Source organism: Vigna unguiculata, chromosome 3, assembly GCF_037176805.1.
Source record: "Vigna unguiculata cultivar grain cowpea cultivar isolate G323 ecotype 2 chromosome 3, ASM3717680v1, whole genome shotgun sequence".
Lineage (NCBI taxonomy): Eukaryota > Viridiplantae > Streptophyta > Magnoliopsida > Fabales > Fabaceae > Vigna > Vigna unguiculata.
In genome coordinates, this window is record NC_140794.1 from 1,245,194 (window position 1) to 1,263,558 (window position 18,365).

General features: G+C 27.7%; 3 protein-coding genes across 4 annotated transcripts; 1 reads left to right on the forward strand and 2 right to left on the reverse strand.

Annotated features, from left to right (window-relative positions):
• Positions 1-393: 393 nt before the first annotated feature.
• Positions 394-3,471, reverse strand: LOC114179501 (lysM domain-containing GPI-anchored protein 1-like). 2 transcript variants are annotated; one of them, XM_028065858.2, is made up of 6 exons: positions 2,678-3,471; positions 1,398-1,512; positions 1,132-1,293; positions 980-1,011; positions 836-898; positions 394-681 (listed from the first exon to the last, which is right to left on the reverse strand). In XM_028065858.2, exons 1-6 carry the CDS (start codon positions 3,336-3,338, stop codon positions 668-670), a joined length of 1,047 nt encoding a protein of 348 aa, XP_027921659.1. In that variant the 5' UTR covers positions 3,339-3,471; the 3' UTR covers positions 394-667. The 2 variants fall into 2 exon arrangements, with proteins under 2 accessions (XP_027921659.1, XP_027921658.1); XM_028065857.2 differs by having other exon boundaries at positions 395-898.
• Positions 3,472-4,707: 1,236 nt separating this feature from the next.
• Positions 4,708-5,172, reverse strand: LOC114178173 (ethylene-responsive transcription factor ERF117-like). Its single transcript, XM_028063927.2, has one exon. The coding sequence runs from the start codon at positions 5,170-5,172 to the stop codon at positions 4,708-4,710; it is 465 nt and encodes a 154-aa protein (XP_027919728.2).
• Positions 5,173-6,938: 1,766 nt separating this feature from the next.
• Positions 6,939-7,545, forward strand: LOC146887411 (uncharacterized). Its single transcript, XM_085670891.1, has one exon. It carries the CDS (start codon positions 7,036-7,038, stop codon positions 7,348-7,350), a length of 315 nt encoding a protein of 104 aa, XP_085527017.1. The 5' UTR covers positions 6,939-7,035; the 3' UTR covers positions 7,351-7,545.
• The last annotated feature ends 10,820 nt before the right edge of the window (positions 7,546-18,365 follow it).

Below are 18,365 nucleotides of genomic sequence, written 5' to 3' on the forward strand. Positions count from 1 at the left end.
GTGATTGCGGTTTTTTTATTAAATCTTCAAAATTGATAGGACAATGGTAGAAAGTTATTTTATGGCACCTGTTTTCATTCAACGTCAACATGAATGGAACTGATCGATCAGATATTGTTGGCAGAATTGGAGGAAAGGTATCCGTGCAAAAACATGTCACTGCCAATCGGTGAAAATAGACATCACTGACATGATCATCTGAACTGGTAATACTTATCTTGCTATCTACACCTTTTATGGAAAGGAAGCCTAAAACTGAATGTATAACCAAATTCAGAAATGGAGCATTCTTCAGTTTATTGAAGGTTTTTCAATAAACTGTTAGAAATGCATGCAGTTCATAACGAATTTTCCAAATAATTTTGAGCTTCCAGATATTAATTCGAATAAGTTCAAATTTGAAAAAACTTAGCTTTAGAAATTTTACCTATTATATATATAGCTTCTAACGAGGGACATGATAATGACAACTGACAAATTGCTCCACTTGCAGTTAACAAATGAGCAGAAAAATGTTCTGGAATAAGTCCCCAAACCAAAGAAAGCGACAAAGTTTATCAAGGATGAAAAAAACACCGTAAAAACAATGGCTTTGTACACCAAAAAACACCAGTGAAATCTTTCTTTTCTTATACGGAGGTAGAATCGAATACAAGATATATATGGGTTATTCTCTACTACCTGTGCTCAAATCAGAAAATAATAAACTTTAGAAATAAGAATATTTGCAGAAGATTGATTAAAAATCGACCAAGGCTTCCATTGGAGGCACGAGTCCTCTGAGAAGCTTTAGAAACTGGCAGTGGCAAGGAGGAGGATATCTTTGGAGACATACCAAATGGGTCTTCAGAATATGATGAGAAAGGCCTACACGATGCTCCTCTATGACACACATTATCTGCATAAAACCAAAATATTAGAGTGAAAACCAAATCACCAATTTGAAACTTCTTCGTATCTTGCTTACAAGAATAATTACCAGGGCACTGGAGGTAAGAAGAGTTCTTCGTACTGCAAAAGAAAAAATCATAACATATATATGACTTTTGTTAAAATGCTAATATTAAGTTATTGTTTTTTTCAAATTCCATTTCTCCACATTCAGCTATTATGAGCACTCAATTTGCTCACCTACTCAGAATTTTTCCACCCCTGTGGCCACGGTAAACACATTGGATCACATTGCAAGCTGTTTCTGAATGCTCCACACATTCGTTGCCAATAATAAGATTGGATTGTTTGCAACGTAAGTTATAGCAGGGGACAGCTAGTCCAGAAGGAACACATTGCATCCTGGTAAAATTAAGAGATTGAAATACTAAATTCAGACTAAAACTTTGTATTATAAAGTAAAAATTGAATTTTTAGCAAGATTAAGTGTATATAAATGATCTTACGTAATATCCATTGGTTCGCAACTGCATTTGATGCAGTTGCTGGCAGTTAATGTATATGAGCCATTTGGGACTATCATACTCTCATCGTACCATTTCAAGGTTGCTGATGAACATGCTGCAAAGGACAATACATTTGTCTACAGCAGAATATTAATGACTAGGAAAACATTCCTAACACACATTCTGTTCCATCTCACAGAATCCTATGTTTTATGAAGAATTTAGTAAAACCTACGTGAATGAATAGATAAAATCAGAGCCGTTTTGGTTACTTCCATTTTACTACATAATAAGAAAATAAGTGTTAACCATTCTTACTACAATGCACTTCTTTAATATATTTATTATAATTAGTAAATTATACACAAGTGAACATAAAAGGAAAACTAATTTGTTTTTAAAAGAAAAAACAGTGTGTGTATATATAATATGAAAAAGAGTTAAAGCATGTTAATCACATTGTTAAGAAAATGTGTCAAACTCTGTCCTATTATTGGGCCTTAGGGGAACAGTAGGTACCTAATCTTATTTAATATCCATTTGAAATGACACAAAGTAGCTAGCTCTATTTTCATTTGGTATAAAGTTTTTATAAAAGGTATTATATATATATATTCGTCACATATATTGAAGAGAGAAAAAATTTTGTTTTCTTTTGTCTTTATTACTTTTTGTGTAAAAGATAAAAATATTATCAGTTTTTCACCATTTTCTTTTTGGCCGTCGTTGTTGGTTCTTTCTGTCCTTTTCTGATATGTTTCTCCACCTATGATAAAAATTCTTTAGTCTTCAATAATGGTTTTCGGATTATTTAATTTGGAAGTAACTTCTAGATTTTACAATCAAATATTTTTTTAATACAAAAAGTTATTTTGACATTGTGTACTAATTCAAAAATTTGGAAGTTTTTTACAATTGTTTCTTTCGTGAAAAAATAACTTTTGAATTGTATAATGCGTAAAATAAGATTGGCTTTTGAAATGTGTAATCTGAAAATTAAAAATGACGATAAATTTATCTTGAATCCAAAAATAACTTAATCCGAAAATTCTCTTAGTGCAAAAATAATTACTTAGTTTATAATCCATTAGTTAAAAGTACCTTCCCCCAACGTCCGTTCAAAGACCAGTAATAAAACTGAATACTTAGTTTTCAGGTTCAGTCTCAATTTTCTCTTGAAACTGTGTGAATTTTATCTGTTGTTTTATAAATTCTAATCAATAAAGAAGAAGAACAGAATCTTAAGGTTTTCTGAGAAATGGATGTTGATATGCACGAACCTGCAACGGGAACAGATAGAATGTCTCCGGGATCTACCGCAGGTTCCCAAAACCCATTCACAGCTTTCAAGTCCGAAATAGTTGTACCAAACTTTGCTGCTATGCTACTCAGGCTCTCTCTTGTCTGCACAACATACGACATGTAAACAGCGGTTCCCCCATTGTTAACGTTGTCAAAACAAGTGCAAGGCAGTGGAATCACAAGGGTGCCCCCACTCCTCAAGGGGTTGCTGCCATTGATGCTGTTCACAATCTTGATTTGTTCAGCACTAACCAACCCACCATAAGCTTCTGATATGGACGCAGGTGTGTCTGCTGCATGAACAGTGTAAGTGGTTGAGATGGACCTTCGGATGCCATCCACGCAAGAACAGAAGATGGGTATTTTGAGAAACGTTTTGGCCCTGAGGATTTGGTGTGCACTTGATGATGTTATGGGGAAGAGAGAGTTGGAGGCCAAGATATCAGAGGCGTTTACGTGGAAACGAGTGGCGATTTCTGATACTTTGGAGTCCCAGGGAACGAGATACGAGAGGAGAGAGGGACACGAGTCTGAGGAATTGCATGGTTCAATGGTGGACTTTGTTTCAACTTCATGTTGAAAACTCAGTAACATCAAACACAACATCTGAGGCAAAAGAAACTGCACAGAGTTTCTCATTTTTTTTGGAAGCTTTTGTGGATTAGATTAGTGTTGAGATGCAAATAGAAGGAGTTTAGATGATGAGTACTATTCCTTCCATTCCATACTCACAAGTCTAAATTAATTGGACCAAACTGTTAGGTGAGTCCACTCTTCACCTCAACATTGATGCATAGCTAATTCAACTATTACCACTTTATGGTTGGTTACTGATTTTTAATGGTCATTTTAAGAACGATGCCGATATTTTCACTATTAAATCTTTAACAACTTTCTTTTATTACAGTGGTGTTAGAATATTAAACATAAAAAAATAAAAAAAGGAAAAACCATTCAAAAATATCATTTAAAATTGTAAAAGAAAATTGTTAAAATTTAGTAATAAAAAATATTTTTCTTTTAAAAACTAATGAATATATAGGGATTTTTGTACATTAAACTTGTTTTAATCATTTAGGGATAGAATCATCTAATGTTGTAGATGATAAGAGAATATTCAGTAATGCTTAAAAACGCACATGGTAGGGGAAATAACTTAATAATTACTTTACTAAATATATATATTCATTTATTTCTATTTTTAAGTCTGTTCTTTTAATTTATTTTTTTTATCAATTCAATAGATGTAATTTGTGTTACTACTTTGATAAGTCAATACAATTGTATTTTTTACATAGAAATCTCTTGATTATATCCCATATGTTGGCTATATTATTAAATTCATACCTAATCATTCTGGGTAAAAACTCTACAATAAGAAATATTTCGAAACATTATTACCTTTTTATGCAAAAGAAAGGTAGAATATAGTTCCTTAAAAAGACCATAACAATTAATAACATATTATATCTTTTTTTTTTCTGAGAAAGTTACTTATTATCATCTATATTATACAAGAGCTTTAATTAATAAAATACATATGGCTAGAAATCTAATCGTCCCGAGACATTTTTTCTAATGCAGATCACTTTTGAATCTTATACTGACGGGAGTACACTATAAAAAAAAAATCTCAAACTAAATCCTTTTATTATTGAAGAGTACAATTTCTTTTTGTGAAAAATTAAACTCTAGTTATGTTTCTCTAATTTTGCAGGTTTTGTGTAATTAGAATTCTATTTTTTGAAAAACAGATTCTTAACAACATTTTTTTCTAATGTTATAGATTTGTACGTATATTTGTTTATAACAAATTACTTTATTAAAAATTTATAATTTTTTATAAACTCATGTGAAAGGATCTAGTTTAGAAAAACAAATTTCTAATGATCTATTTATATCAATAAAGTTCAAAAGTAGTCTATAGAAGAAGAAAAATCTCCAACCAGATACAAAATCTGCATTAAAACAATAAACTAGGTAGCAGCAGATAGAAAAAAGAAGGTAATTAAGATGGTTGAGAAGAAGCATGAGCTTTGAGAAGAGCCTTTTTGTGATCAAACTCTTGCCTCTTTTTATTGTAAGCCATTGAAGCCTCTTTCTGAGTATTAAAAGTACCAAGCCACACTCGCCGATTTTCAAAAGGGACTCGTATCTCAGCACAATATTTTCCCCATGCTCTCAGTCTTACGCCTTTAGACTTGGTGGACGACGCACGTTTCTCTGCCATGCTTGGAAACTTCATCTCTACAACAACTCTCTTCTGACCATTTCTTTTACTCTCTCCATTTGCTAATTCACTCTCTTCTTCACTATCTGTAGCATCTGGGTCACTGCATGAAATCCGGAGTTTTCTCTCTTCACCCACTTCGTTCCAAGATTCCATATCACAGTTTTCAATTCTAAGCCGCAACATAAGTATCATCAGGGAAAAGGGGAATGCTAATAATGCAAATGGACCAAACAAGACCATAATTGTTGCAAGTTTGATATCAGAGATAACATTGACAAATATACATGACGATGTAATGTACACACTAAACATTGAAATTCTCCGATTCTAAAATCAAGTTTAGTAGAAAAATAAGATTATCATATATCATATATCATATATATGAGAATTTTTTTCGGCACCCATATCTTTTAAAATTTTAATTAAACCTATGTTGTAATTATAGTTCTAAATTGTAGAATGTGAAATGTAATTTTGTATTATGAATCGTATAATTTGGGATGTAAATTTACATTAGGAATTGTACAATTTTCAATTATGATTTTTTATTACGAAATATACAATTTAGAATATAGAGATTGTGAAATCTGGAATTTACATCTCACGTCTTTCATTCCATCTTTTTTCTTACACTTAGTATTACTATGATTTTAGGATGGAGGTGAAGATGGGAATGGAGATGGATGTGGGAGAAGATGGAGTGGAATTAGAGGTGGCAAGAAATGGGGGTGAGTTGGAGGTGGAAGAAGAACATATTGAAGGTGGGAGTGGAAGAAGAAGAAGATGGGAGTGGAGGAGGAGAATAGTACAAAGATGTTATGGAAGAAGAAGAGGAGGGCAAATGTGACATTTTAACTTACTTACGATAATAAGAAAATAGGGGATAGAGAAAAAAAAATTCTCATATTTATTAAATATAATACGTCTAATAAATATTATTTTAAATAAATAAATGATTCCGTACATTAAGAATATAGTATGTTAGTAAATATTATATTTAGAAATACAATAAATTTGAGTGTTTGCATAAATTATACATTTAATATATTATAAATTCAATAAATTGGAGTGTTTACATAAATTATACATTTAATATATTATTAAATACACACATTCTTACATGTACTCAATTTTACCTGGACAGCAATTATTGGACAAAAACCAACCTCTGCTTTATTACAGTGATTAATATTTAATTTTAAAATTAAAAAATTTCGATTATTTCTCCTCTTTCAATCTTCAATACATGTAAACTTCTTTTCTTTCCACCACCATTAGCAATGTGGTAGCAGCTACGACCACTCCTAATGGCAACTACATAAAAGAGATAAACAATATATTTCATCCTCTTCTCTATTAGCCTATAATTCGACCTATTTGTTCTTGGATTCTCTATCCATACAATTTATTTCAATGTTTTTTTTCATTTTTTGTTCAAATTATTATTCAATGTAAAGAACTAAAAACTCGTCTCTAAGATGGGAGGGACTGGTGAAGAGTAGAGGGTGAAGAAGCGCATAGAACACCAACAAGTATCAAATTTTCTTAAACAAGAGATAATAACGATAATAGGTGCAAAGAGAGACGTGTGAAAACCTTGGATTTGACATAAAGTAGCAAACAAAATCATGAACAAAGTAGCAAATCTAAACTTTGAATATCAAAAACTCTCTTACCAGTTGTCTTCACGAATCAATTCTTGAAGCATTCCAAAGCTTATAGAACAGAGAAAATTTAACTTCCAAAATCCATCACGATATAAAGGAAATGAACCATTTAAGAGCTGTGAGTTGACATAACTGCTGTGGAAAGAATAAAATATAACACAGATATTAGTTTCAATATTTAAAATAAAACGCTAATGATAAAAGAGACTAAAATAATAAAGGAAAGTAAAAAAAATAATAAATGATTTAGTAGAACAAGATAACTGCATGTAACAGGTTAATCAATACTTAAACTAAAGTCATTAGTAAAATTAAAATGAATATGTGATGACATAGTGGAGAATAATGGATGACGTAATGTCTGAACACGTAGAGAACATATGAAGAGGATATAAACAGAGCGTAATAATTTGTGTTGTCTTTGAATGAGGCAGTGATGGATGGTGTGGAGAAGGGTAAGAAGAAGAGGGTGGTGGCCGTTAGGGTTACGGAGGAGGAAGAGAGAGAGACGGCGCAGAAGCTGAAGCTTGATCAGGAGGGCCCCACAGAGGAGGAGGTCGACCACTTCTTCGCCGTACTCCGCCGCATGAAGCTCGCCCTCGATCACTTCCACCGCAAACCAAACGCCGCCAACCACTCGAGGGAGGCGCTCCAGGGAACCCACCTTACCTTCCGTCACCCTCCCGTCCAAAACGACGCCGTCGATCGTTTCGATCTCAACGCCGTCGCTCCTGAGGCCGCCGACACCTAGTGTGGTGTGTGGAACCAAGAAAACAATCTCTGAATTAACTATCTGTATCGGGGAAATAGATTTTCCTCTTTAACTTAATTTCATCTATTACTTTGAAATACTCAATTGCTTATTGGCTTTGTCAACGCTACAGTAATTGAAGTTTGGAGTAGTAGAAACAGGTTTATCCTTCTCTTTGTATTATTTTCTGCATAACTTTCTTCTTTCTTTAGCGTGTAGTAACTTCCTTTCTCACCGGACAAGATGATAAATAAAATTCAAGGTAGTGAAAGGTATAAAAGAAATATTTGTGTGTTATTTTTTAAAATAATTAATTCAAATAATTAATGTCAGAATGTAAAATGGTATTCTGTGTAATTTTATTAAAAACTATAAAAATGGCATGGCAAAATATAGTTCACTCTTTCTTGATATAGGAAATATAGCATTGGATCTGCTATTGTTTAAATACTTTCACTTTGAATTAAAAACTATAAATCAGATATTTATTTGTGGAGTTTATGGAGAAAAGTTGAAAACAGTTTAATCATTTTAGTTTGTGTAAATAAATCCTGAGTTAAATAGAAGAATTTAAGGAAGTTAAATAAAAAGACGAAATTTGTTCAATTTGGAATATATAGAATCTTAACTAATTTAAAAAAAAAAAAAAAAAAAACTAAGTTATACATATTGAAACTAAACGCTTATTTTGTTTGTTAACAGAACGCTCATTTATGTTTTTTAAACACAGCGCTTGAACGAAAGAAAACACAAAGTATGAGAAAATATCTATAACTTTGTTCCCGTTTTTTAAATAGATGTTTTGAAAACGTTTAAATATTTTTTTTATGATTATTTATCAGTTAGTTTGAATAAATAAATAAAAATTCTAAATACTGTCTTCAAATAAAGTTAATTTAAATGTAGTGGATTGTAGTGTATATCTCCATTTTGTTTTGTCAATAATTTAAAAAGGTAGATGATACATTTTAATTGTGATAAAACATTCAATGGTTGGTGTGCCTAGGGCATCTTTGGATTGGGGTCACATTTAGAATCAAATTCTCCCTCTCCAATTGTAGGGAATTTGCGTCTGTTTTTTCACACTACCCACAATCTTTTCCTCTATTATTTCAATGACAAACATATTTTCAAGGTGCACAATTCATCCTAATTTTTCTAAAAGTAATTATCTAAGTTTAAAAGACTTTTAATATAAGAAAATAATCAAAGAAAAATACTTTTTTTTTTAATTTCTTTTATTACGTATGTTAAAATAATCAAATTTCTTCTGTTTGGGCCTGTGTCTTCCTTGGCGTTTTGGGTCAATATTGACTTTCACATCTCACTGAAGCCCCCAAAACTAAGTAATAAATTAAATAACTTACAAATATATAAAATGTATATGGGAAATTAGCCAGATATAAAGCAAGAAAATCGTTATGATATGAAATGATTTAACTTTTTAATAATAAATAGAGTTAAAATAAAAACGTACATTTTTATGAAATGTTATCGTGCTATATAGTTTTGGTTCTGGACTTAAGCCTTTTTATCGTTATTTAGATGGGCTGAGCCACAAGTTGAAATTTATCCGGAAAATAAAATCTGGAAGTGTTGGGGGTGCACAAAGCAATCTGATGGGCTACAGGAAGTAATATCCTTAAATTTATATGGGCTGATCCAAGAAGCTGAACTTTTATGGGCAACGCAAGAATTATTAAGACTATTCTACCGGCCCACTTTAATGTCTACTAACATTTATCTCTTTAGTACACAAAAATGCAAACTATAGGTAATCAGGTAGAAAGTTTTTTTTTTAATAATGATACTTTGAAAAACACAAATTTTTCACATTCATTTAACACATAAAAATGTTACCCTTTAAATTTGGGATGACACTGACTTCAATCCTATATTTTAAAAGGTTTTAGAAATTTACTATATTAGTTTGTAAATATTAATTTTGAAAAAAAAAAGTAAGTTTTTTTTTAAATCGTTTTTAGTCTCTCAAAATTATTATTTACCGTTTTAGTTTTTCTTAATTTGAAAGGCTAAAAACAATCAACTTTTAATTGCTGGGAGTAAACAATTGTTTTTTTAAATTTAGTGATTAAAAACATAATTAAACATATATTTTATAGTCAGAAAAAAAATTGGACAAGCTTCATCATACAAAATTCTAAGAGATAAAATTTACAAAAAAAATTTGACTTACACACAAGTTGAAATAAAAAGCTTGGACATTATATAAAAAAAGTTACAAATTATTTTATATATAGACTAATTTTAATTTACAGTAAAACTAATTCAACCTCTTTTTTCTCTTAAAAAATCCTTTGGAAAAAAATTGCCTGAACAAATTCTAATAAATGTGTTTATTATATCATATATTAATTTAAAATTTCTTAAAAACTAACATGTTATTGGTTCTAAATAATATTCTATTCTATTCTATCTTCTTAAATAAAGATTTTGGATTTGAAACCTGCGAATAAGAAAATTTATGGTTGGAAAGATGACTGTAGTCCTTGTATCTCTTTCTAAACATTGTATTAAGAAGGAAAAATCACTAAAAAGTGTTTTTCTAATAAGTTTTATTAATGTTTCGTTATTTTTAATGATTTTAGCTGACAGTAAAAAAAGATTTAAAAAAGTCTATTAGGAAGTTATTGTTACTAAAAAAATGCAATAAATCTCCACCACCATTATTCTATTTACTGTTTTCATGATAATTTTTCATAGGAAACGGATATGTGTGGCTTATAAAGAATGAAATATAGGAGTATACTTGTGTGTTATTTGTGATGAAGATTTGCCACCAAAGGCTACTTTCTATTATCTATTAACTTTATTAGAGATTCTAAACAATAAATAACATCTATATCTACATGAATATACGTTTGGTTTTTTAAATTATTTTTGGTAAATCAACTGACTAATTTTTTAATTTTGGTTGTCTTTTATTTTGAAGGATCACCTCTGTCCTATTTTTTTCTCTTGGGGTTCCTTTGTTTTACTGTCATAATCAATATTTTTATTTCTAGAAGAAAAGAGTTAGATCATTTTTGCAATTAATGAATTAACAAAAATTGAAATTTATAATCAACATACATTTTTAATTATGTCTATAATTTTTTAAAAATTATTATTTTAAAATGAGCTTTATTTACCAATATAATAAACGTTTTTGTTATTACATTTCTTTCAAGCTGAGTGACATGCTGATCACATGCATGACAGATTAGACAGGCCGAAATGAGATGTTCTATACATAATGAGTTATATTCTTTTTTCCTTAATCCGTAATTTTAAACAATAAAAATAATGATATTTTAATTTTGTTTTACCCATTTTTAATATATTATTTTTAGATTATTTATTTTAATTTTTTTTAGTGATGTGATATAATAATTTAAGATGATTAAAGTGATAAATTAAAAATGATAAAAAAATAATTAAAACATCATTATCCACCAATAAAATATACAAGATTAGGTTTTTAAATATAATAAGCAAATGTTTCTAAAAATACTTGTATTAATAATAATAATAATAATAATAAATTGTAAATTTTGACAAATATGAGGTAGAGCTAGCTCTGACTCAGTCATTAGATAAGATACGACAGATTAGCAATTCAGATATGATGGATTAGAATTTTTGAAATCTTAAAATTGAAATTGAGTTCTTTATTGAGAGATTTCATTTATAATTTTTTTTTCATTGCTCCGATGGATAAATTCTTTGTTTTAATTTTTGGTGAAGATGAAATTAAATTTATCTATATATTTAATGGAAAATTAATATCTTTATAAATTCTACGGGATATTATGAAATGTCCATCTTAGGATAAAAAGGCTAGAAAGTTGTGCTTGCGTGATGGTTTCTACTTTTATTCCAATAATGTTTGAAGGAATAACTAGTAATTATTATTATAGTGGTTTAAAATAATTTAGGAAAAAAAATATCGGGGGTCCCTGTGACAATAGAACCTCCTTTCAACTCAGTAGTCTCGTCAGTCACTAGGTGTTGGTGACGTCGTCGTTTAGAATTTTATAATTGAAACTTATTAGTCCTTTTTATAGACGGTATAATTAACCAAATGAATACAGCAAAGTATTAGTTGATGACGATTTTGGACAACTTGTTTAGGTCAATTTACTGTTTGTTTATTTATTTATTTATTTATTATTTTAAGGTGTAATTAGTAGATAATACACACAGTTTCATTCAGATCAAATTAGTACTTGATTTAAAGTATGTGTAAATTAAATTTCAATTTTTGTTTCAATTAAGTTTTTTTAGAAAATAATCATTAATATCATTAATTTTATTCATAATTTTTAACATTAAATTTTAATAAAAATATCAATATTTAATATTATAAATTATTTTAAATATTAATATTATTAACTATGTTAATGATTTTTATATAAAAGAGATGAAAATAAAACTAATTAAACCTTAATTTAAAGGTTAAAATACTCTTTTGGTCCATGTTTTTTTGAAAAATCTCAAATAGGTCCTAAGATTTTTTTTAATCTCAATTAGGTCAATATTTTTGAAAATGTGTAACAATTAGGCTCATTCCGTTAGTATGGTGTTAACGGTGTTAAGGACATGCACGTGTCAACTCCTCATTTTTTTTTTGAATTTTTGAATTTTTTTAATTTTTTTTTAATTTTTAATTTTTATTTTTTGAAAATTATTCATGTCACGTGTCACATCATTATTGTGCCACATGTTGCCACATGTCAAGTCAGTAAGATGACACGTGTCAAGTCATTGTTTGAATCTCAATTTAGTCCATATATTTGTTATTTTAATTATATTTCAGTCCATTTTTTTATTTTTAATTTCATCTTCTCCAAATTGAGATCAAATTTAACTTTATATAAATTTTATAATGATATTTTTATTAAACATTTTAATAATATTAAGTTTATTTTATATTTTGTTTTAAAATTTTAAAATATTTATATTAACTTGTTACAAAATTGTTTTAAATAATTTATATACAAATGTTAGAGTTGATTTAAAAATAAAAATTTTATAAATTTAAATATAAATTTTTAAAACAATTTTGTAAAAAGTTAAAATAAATATTTTTAAAAAATGGACTGTAATGTAATAAAAATAACAAATATATGAATCAAATTGAGATTAAGACAATGATTTGACACGTGTCACCTTACTGACTTGACACGTGGCACAATATTGACGTAACACGTGGTATGAATAATTTTCAAAAAAAAATTAAAAAATTTTAAAAAATTTTAAAAAAATTCAAAAAAATTCAAAAAAAATGTGGAGCAGACACGTGGCACATCCTTAACACCATTAATACCATACTAACAGAATGGGTCTAATTGTTACACATTTTTAAAAATATAGACCTAATTGAAACTAAAAAAATCGTAGGATCTATTTGAAATTTTTCAACAAAAACATTGACCAAGAGAGTATTTTAACCTAATTTAAACTTTCTTCCCGAAAAAGTTTTTACAATTATGGTGAATTCAGTTATTCAGTTTAGTAAATACATCAAAATGAATCTTTTTAATAATTACAAAAATAAAAACAAGTCACTAAATTGATTAAGAACGAAGAGGCATTTGCTATTAGAACAGCAAAAATTTGTGATTGTTATAAATTAAAAGATGAAAATGTATGAATATTTTCATAAATTAGAACATGAAACTTTGTGATTGTCAGCATTTTCATCTGTCAACATTTGTTGAAATTAAGAATAAACGAAAATATAAATAAACTCTAGTTAATATAGTTAAATAGATTGTTATAAAAGTATCATAAAATTAAATATTGTCTTTTTAAAATATTAGCATAATCCTTGAGCTAGATTTAAACAACGACAATTCTGTATTTGGAACAATCATAATGTGAACTATTAATTTTGAAAACTAAAATTATATACTTAAAATTAATATATATATATATATATATATATATATATATGTATATATATATATATTATCTTTATTATTAATACAATAAAAAGAATATATAATTTAATATAACTATAATATTAAAGAAAATTGTATATATGTAATTGATTGTTTTTTACTTTTTTAAATTATTCAACCCGTCAAGATAATTAATTCAAAATTAAATTTGTAGTCATATTTTTTTAATGTAAATAATTATATTATATGTAAAAAATTAACCTTCCATTTTCTTTCACAAAACAATGACTTCAATAGAACATACTTAATACTCATGTTAAAAATTTTAAAGATGGATACAGTTCAAGTTTAAATATGATTGATAAATTTTTAAAAGTTGAATAATTAAAGTTATAAATAATAAAATACTAAATTTAAAACTTTAAATTGATTTTCTTATTAAATATGATATTAACAATTTAATTACAAAATTATTAATTAATTACAAGTAAATAAGATGTAACAAAAACGGTTCTCCTATGCTTTTAAATTCAATAATCCACTAATTTTTATTCATAATTCATTATTTTTCAACTATAATATTTGTTAAGATTAAATATGTTTTTAATCTTTAAACTATAGTGGAATTAAAATCCGTCCATATTTTATAACTTTGATACAGTTTGGTATTGAAATTTAAAAAATGAATAGATATAGTCTTTTTTACCCAACTGAGTTGATTTTTTTTTTTTTTTGTGTTAAACGGCATCTCAGACTGACAGTTGAACTAGTTATACTTAGGAATGTCAACGGGGCGGATAGGGTACAGGTAGTAGTTCCCCCGTACCCTACCCGCTGAATAAATATTTGCCCCGTACCCGTACCCATATCCGTCGGGTATCCGTTATGCGGGTATCCGTCTATTTTTTTTCATATCCGCAGGTATCCACGAGTACCCGCGGATATTTACAAAAATATTTAAAAAAATAATTATTTAACCATAATTATTGTTTGGATCAACAAGTTCTTTTTCACCGATTGATTCTTAAAAAACAAACAAATAAAAAATCACTACCAATTTATATTGTAGTTTATTTTTGAAGAAAATATTAAAGAAATTACTAACTTCATCAATATCCACCTCTTGCAACATTGTATAAAGTTTCATGTTGTCCAATATTAATCTAGAAGAGCCTTAAAACATAAGGAGTTCAGTAAAAATTTCTAACAATCACTTAATTAAAATATATAAGTAAAAATGTTAATTTCATTACCTTCCATATTGGTCCATAACCAGTCTTAGAGACACATCAATGCCTCCATAGTATATGGAAGTAATTTACTCATTTGTGGGGTAAGAATCTGACCACCATCATTGAATGAAGACTCATAATGTTTTTACTAATATATATATATATATATATATATATATATATATATATATATATAATTTTTTTGAATTAAAGTTTTTACTAATATAATAAAGACTCATAATGTTTTGACTCATTTGTGGGGTAATAATTTTTCTGAATTAAAGTTTAGCGGGTACGGGTATCCACGGGTACGGATACTATGATATTCGTACCCGCCCCGTTAACATACGGGTATCAAAAATACCCATACCCACGGGTAGCGGGTATCCATTTTTTATCCGTTGCGGGTTTTATCCGTGGATACCCGTAGGTACGGATTTTTTTGACATCTCTAGTTATACAGTTTGACGCAATCCAACTCAAATAAAAGTCTAGAATGTCATTGAAGAAAAATTAACGTTGTTGGGTTAAAAGTAGTATTCATTGATCTTTAGAGCTTGAGACCAAAATGTATCCAATCGAATTAAATTTTGTTGACGTACTAAACAGTGTCTCAAACACTGATAGTTGAACTAGTTATATTATTTAACAAGTTTCAACTCAAATGACAGTCTAGAAAGTCATTTAAGACAAAAAAATTAATGTTATTAAATTAAAAGAATTATTTATTTATTTTTAAAGTTTGAGACGAAAATATATCCAAATTTAATATATAAACAAATTTTAATTTCTTATCAAAATTTAAGAACTAGAAAGATATTCTACAATAATATTTTTTTTATGAATTCGCTCACAAATGTACATTTTGCAGTACTAACTTCAATACATAAGCCAAAAATCTAAAAGATTACATCTATGAACCTATGCTGATGTATCTTGAATGGTATTACAAAGCAAACTTTCTAATGTTAAACTAAAATTTCATAATGCAAAAACATCCAAGCTCAATTTGGAATTTAACTCATTCAAAAATTCTAAACATAATCATAACATTTCATAGTTAATTTAAGTATCCCTTCTTCTTTTTTTGCATCATTCCTTCATATGAACGCACAAAAATTAGATAACAACATAAAAAGTTTTAAACATTTTTAACTGTAATTACAAAGATAGAGCTTCCCTTTTCTTAACTCATACCCAAATCCGATTCTAATATTCAATACAATAATACTACATGTTAAAAAATCTTGAACACTTTATTTTCTTCTTAACTGAAACATAAGCTTAAAAAACTGGGTTTTGCTGGTGAAATTGGCATTCTCTGGGTGTAATGTAATAGCGTAAACTATTAAAGTCTGTGACAGTGGTAGGTATCATTTTCAGTTTCACATACTTTTTATTAACGGCCACAAACGCTGAGCCACTTCTGCACGCCAATATCGTCAATAATTGATTAATTCCTGAATGTGAAGCTTATATAATTATATTATCGTTGACGGCGTCATCTTTGTTCTGTTTCAATTTAATTACATTAGTTCAAAAATATAAATGCATTAAAAACTCATCTTCTTCACAACAATGGTGGAAATCTGTCAAAAAAATACACTTTCTTCACCAGTTAGGTAAGAGGGATAGTGACAGAAGCGTAAAAGGCATTAAAAAACATACATAAACGTTTAAGCAGTATGTTATTTTATAAATAGATTAAAAATGTCATATAAAACACTAAATTTTGTTGTTGGTGGTGGTGATAGGAATTTAAGTACGAGTCTAAGTTTCAAATTATCTTTAAATGAGAAATTAGAGCATTATATGAAAATAAAAAATCCATAAACTCATTGTCTTAAAGTTTTGAATTGAAAGTGATATCAATTCCTTGTATGATTGAATTCATGTTTCATTGATATTTATTTTTTCTAGTAAAATCTTCTGTATAGACCTATCAGTTGGAATCTTTGTAAATTTATTCATCTTAAATAATTCGTTTGGTTGATGGCAAGTCCATAAATTCATGTTAATTTTTTTTTTTGGTGCTGAGCTCATAAATTTATGTTAAATGATTTTTTTTTTGTTGGAACGTTCATAAATTATGTTAAATAAACTTTTAGTCTGGGTAACGTATAAACATGTGATAGACATATAAAATACGTAGTTAAAGAGTAAGTTGATAGCTAAAATACGAAAAGATGCAATAAAATATAGTGACAATATAAAAATAGAAAACGATGAAGACAGTACCTATTCCATCTAATGTCTTTGAGAAAAAAAAAACAGAAATACATATGGTATTATTATAATCTTTCTTCATTTACTAGTTGCCTTTTTTAGAAATTATGAACAGATTTACTAGGACGGTGATGAATTTTGCATTTTATTTAATGAGTTAGGACAAATTCAATCTTGAAAAATTATTCACTAATTGAGAAATTGGTATTTTGATTTTATTTATTACATTTGAAATGAGTTACGAAGATCCAGATTTTGAATGATGGAATGGAGTTTAGTCCAAATTTGTTAGTTAAAAAGATGACTATAGAATAGATAGATGAATAATTGTTCTTGTAATTGATCATGATGGTTGAATTTTGATCTTGGTTTGGTCATTGACTCTGTATTTTAGTTGCAATGCGATATAATTTTGAAATTATAAATTAAGAATTTTTGAAGTTTTATTTTTCCAATAATTGAAGTGTGAACTGCATTTCTTATATATTGGATAGAAATAGGTAAGAGACGTAATCAATAAATTTATTGATGTTGATACTGTCTAATATTTCTCCTCAAATAACCAATAAGTGATATAAAGGCTTAAGGTTGAATAAATAATGAATAGGTCTTATAACCGTTCTAACATAATCAACCACCTCAAACATTCGTATAGAGTTGATTCAACACATTTGTTAAATACACATAGAAACTTAAATTTTCATATCTCTTTCATAGGTGGACTACAAGTTTAAGTCCAAGTTAGATATAATTCTATGGATAAGTATACAATTAAAAATACTCTACGTTTTCGTATTACATGTTTAAAGTTATAGCAAAATTTTGAAAAAGTCATCAAATTTTATAAGATTTGTATGATTTAGTAAACAATGAATATTATAAGAAGATAATTTGTTTAAGTTAAGTATGCGACATTTTTACTTTTGAAACATGTTTATATTTAGGGTGAAATATGTTTTTTTCTTTTAATTTTTGGTAAAATCTGAAATTAGTTCTTATTGGAAATTTTGGACCAATCTAACCTTTCAATTATGTAAATGAATGGATTTAGTCATTTTAACCAAATTTTATTAAATTTATTTGACGTTTTAAACACATTTCATGCTAGTATTTCAGTTGGTTTATATCGTTTGACACATATTCGCTTTAATCTTAGTTGAGAAACGCATTTAAAACGGCAAATTAAGTTAAAAAAAATCTTATTTAAAAAATTAAATTTATGCATTTTTAAATATGAGGAACTAAATTGGTTCAAAGTTTTTATTAGAAATTAATTCTAATTTTCACTAAAATTTAAAGGACTAAAAATATATTTAACTTTTATATTTATATTAAAAAAATAGTTAAAATTTTTAATTTTGATTCCCTTGTCGATGAGTTAAAGACAAAAATACAAAAAGTAATTTTTTTTATATTTATAATTTTTTTATAGATATATTTATACTAAATTATGTATTTATTTTTTTATATTATTAAAACTAATTAAATATATAGTTATCGGTTAAAATTCGTCACCAATATGAACATGTGAAAACTCTAAAAACATGCGAAAACCATCTCGCAATTGACACAGTAATATTCAAAAGATTAAGGATGAATAAGACTTAGCAATATGTTTTCACGTTTCCAAATTCTATAAAACCAGATATCC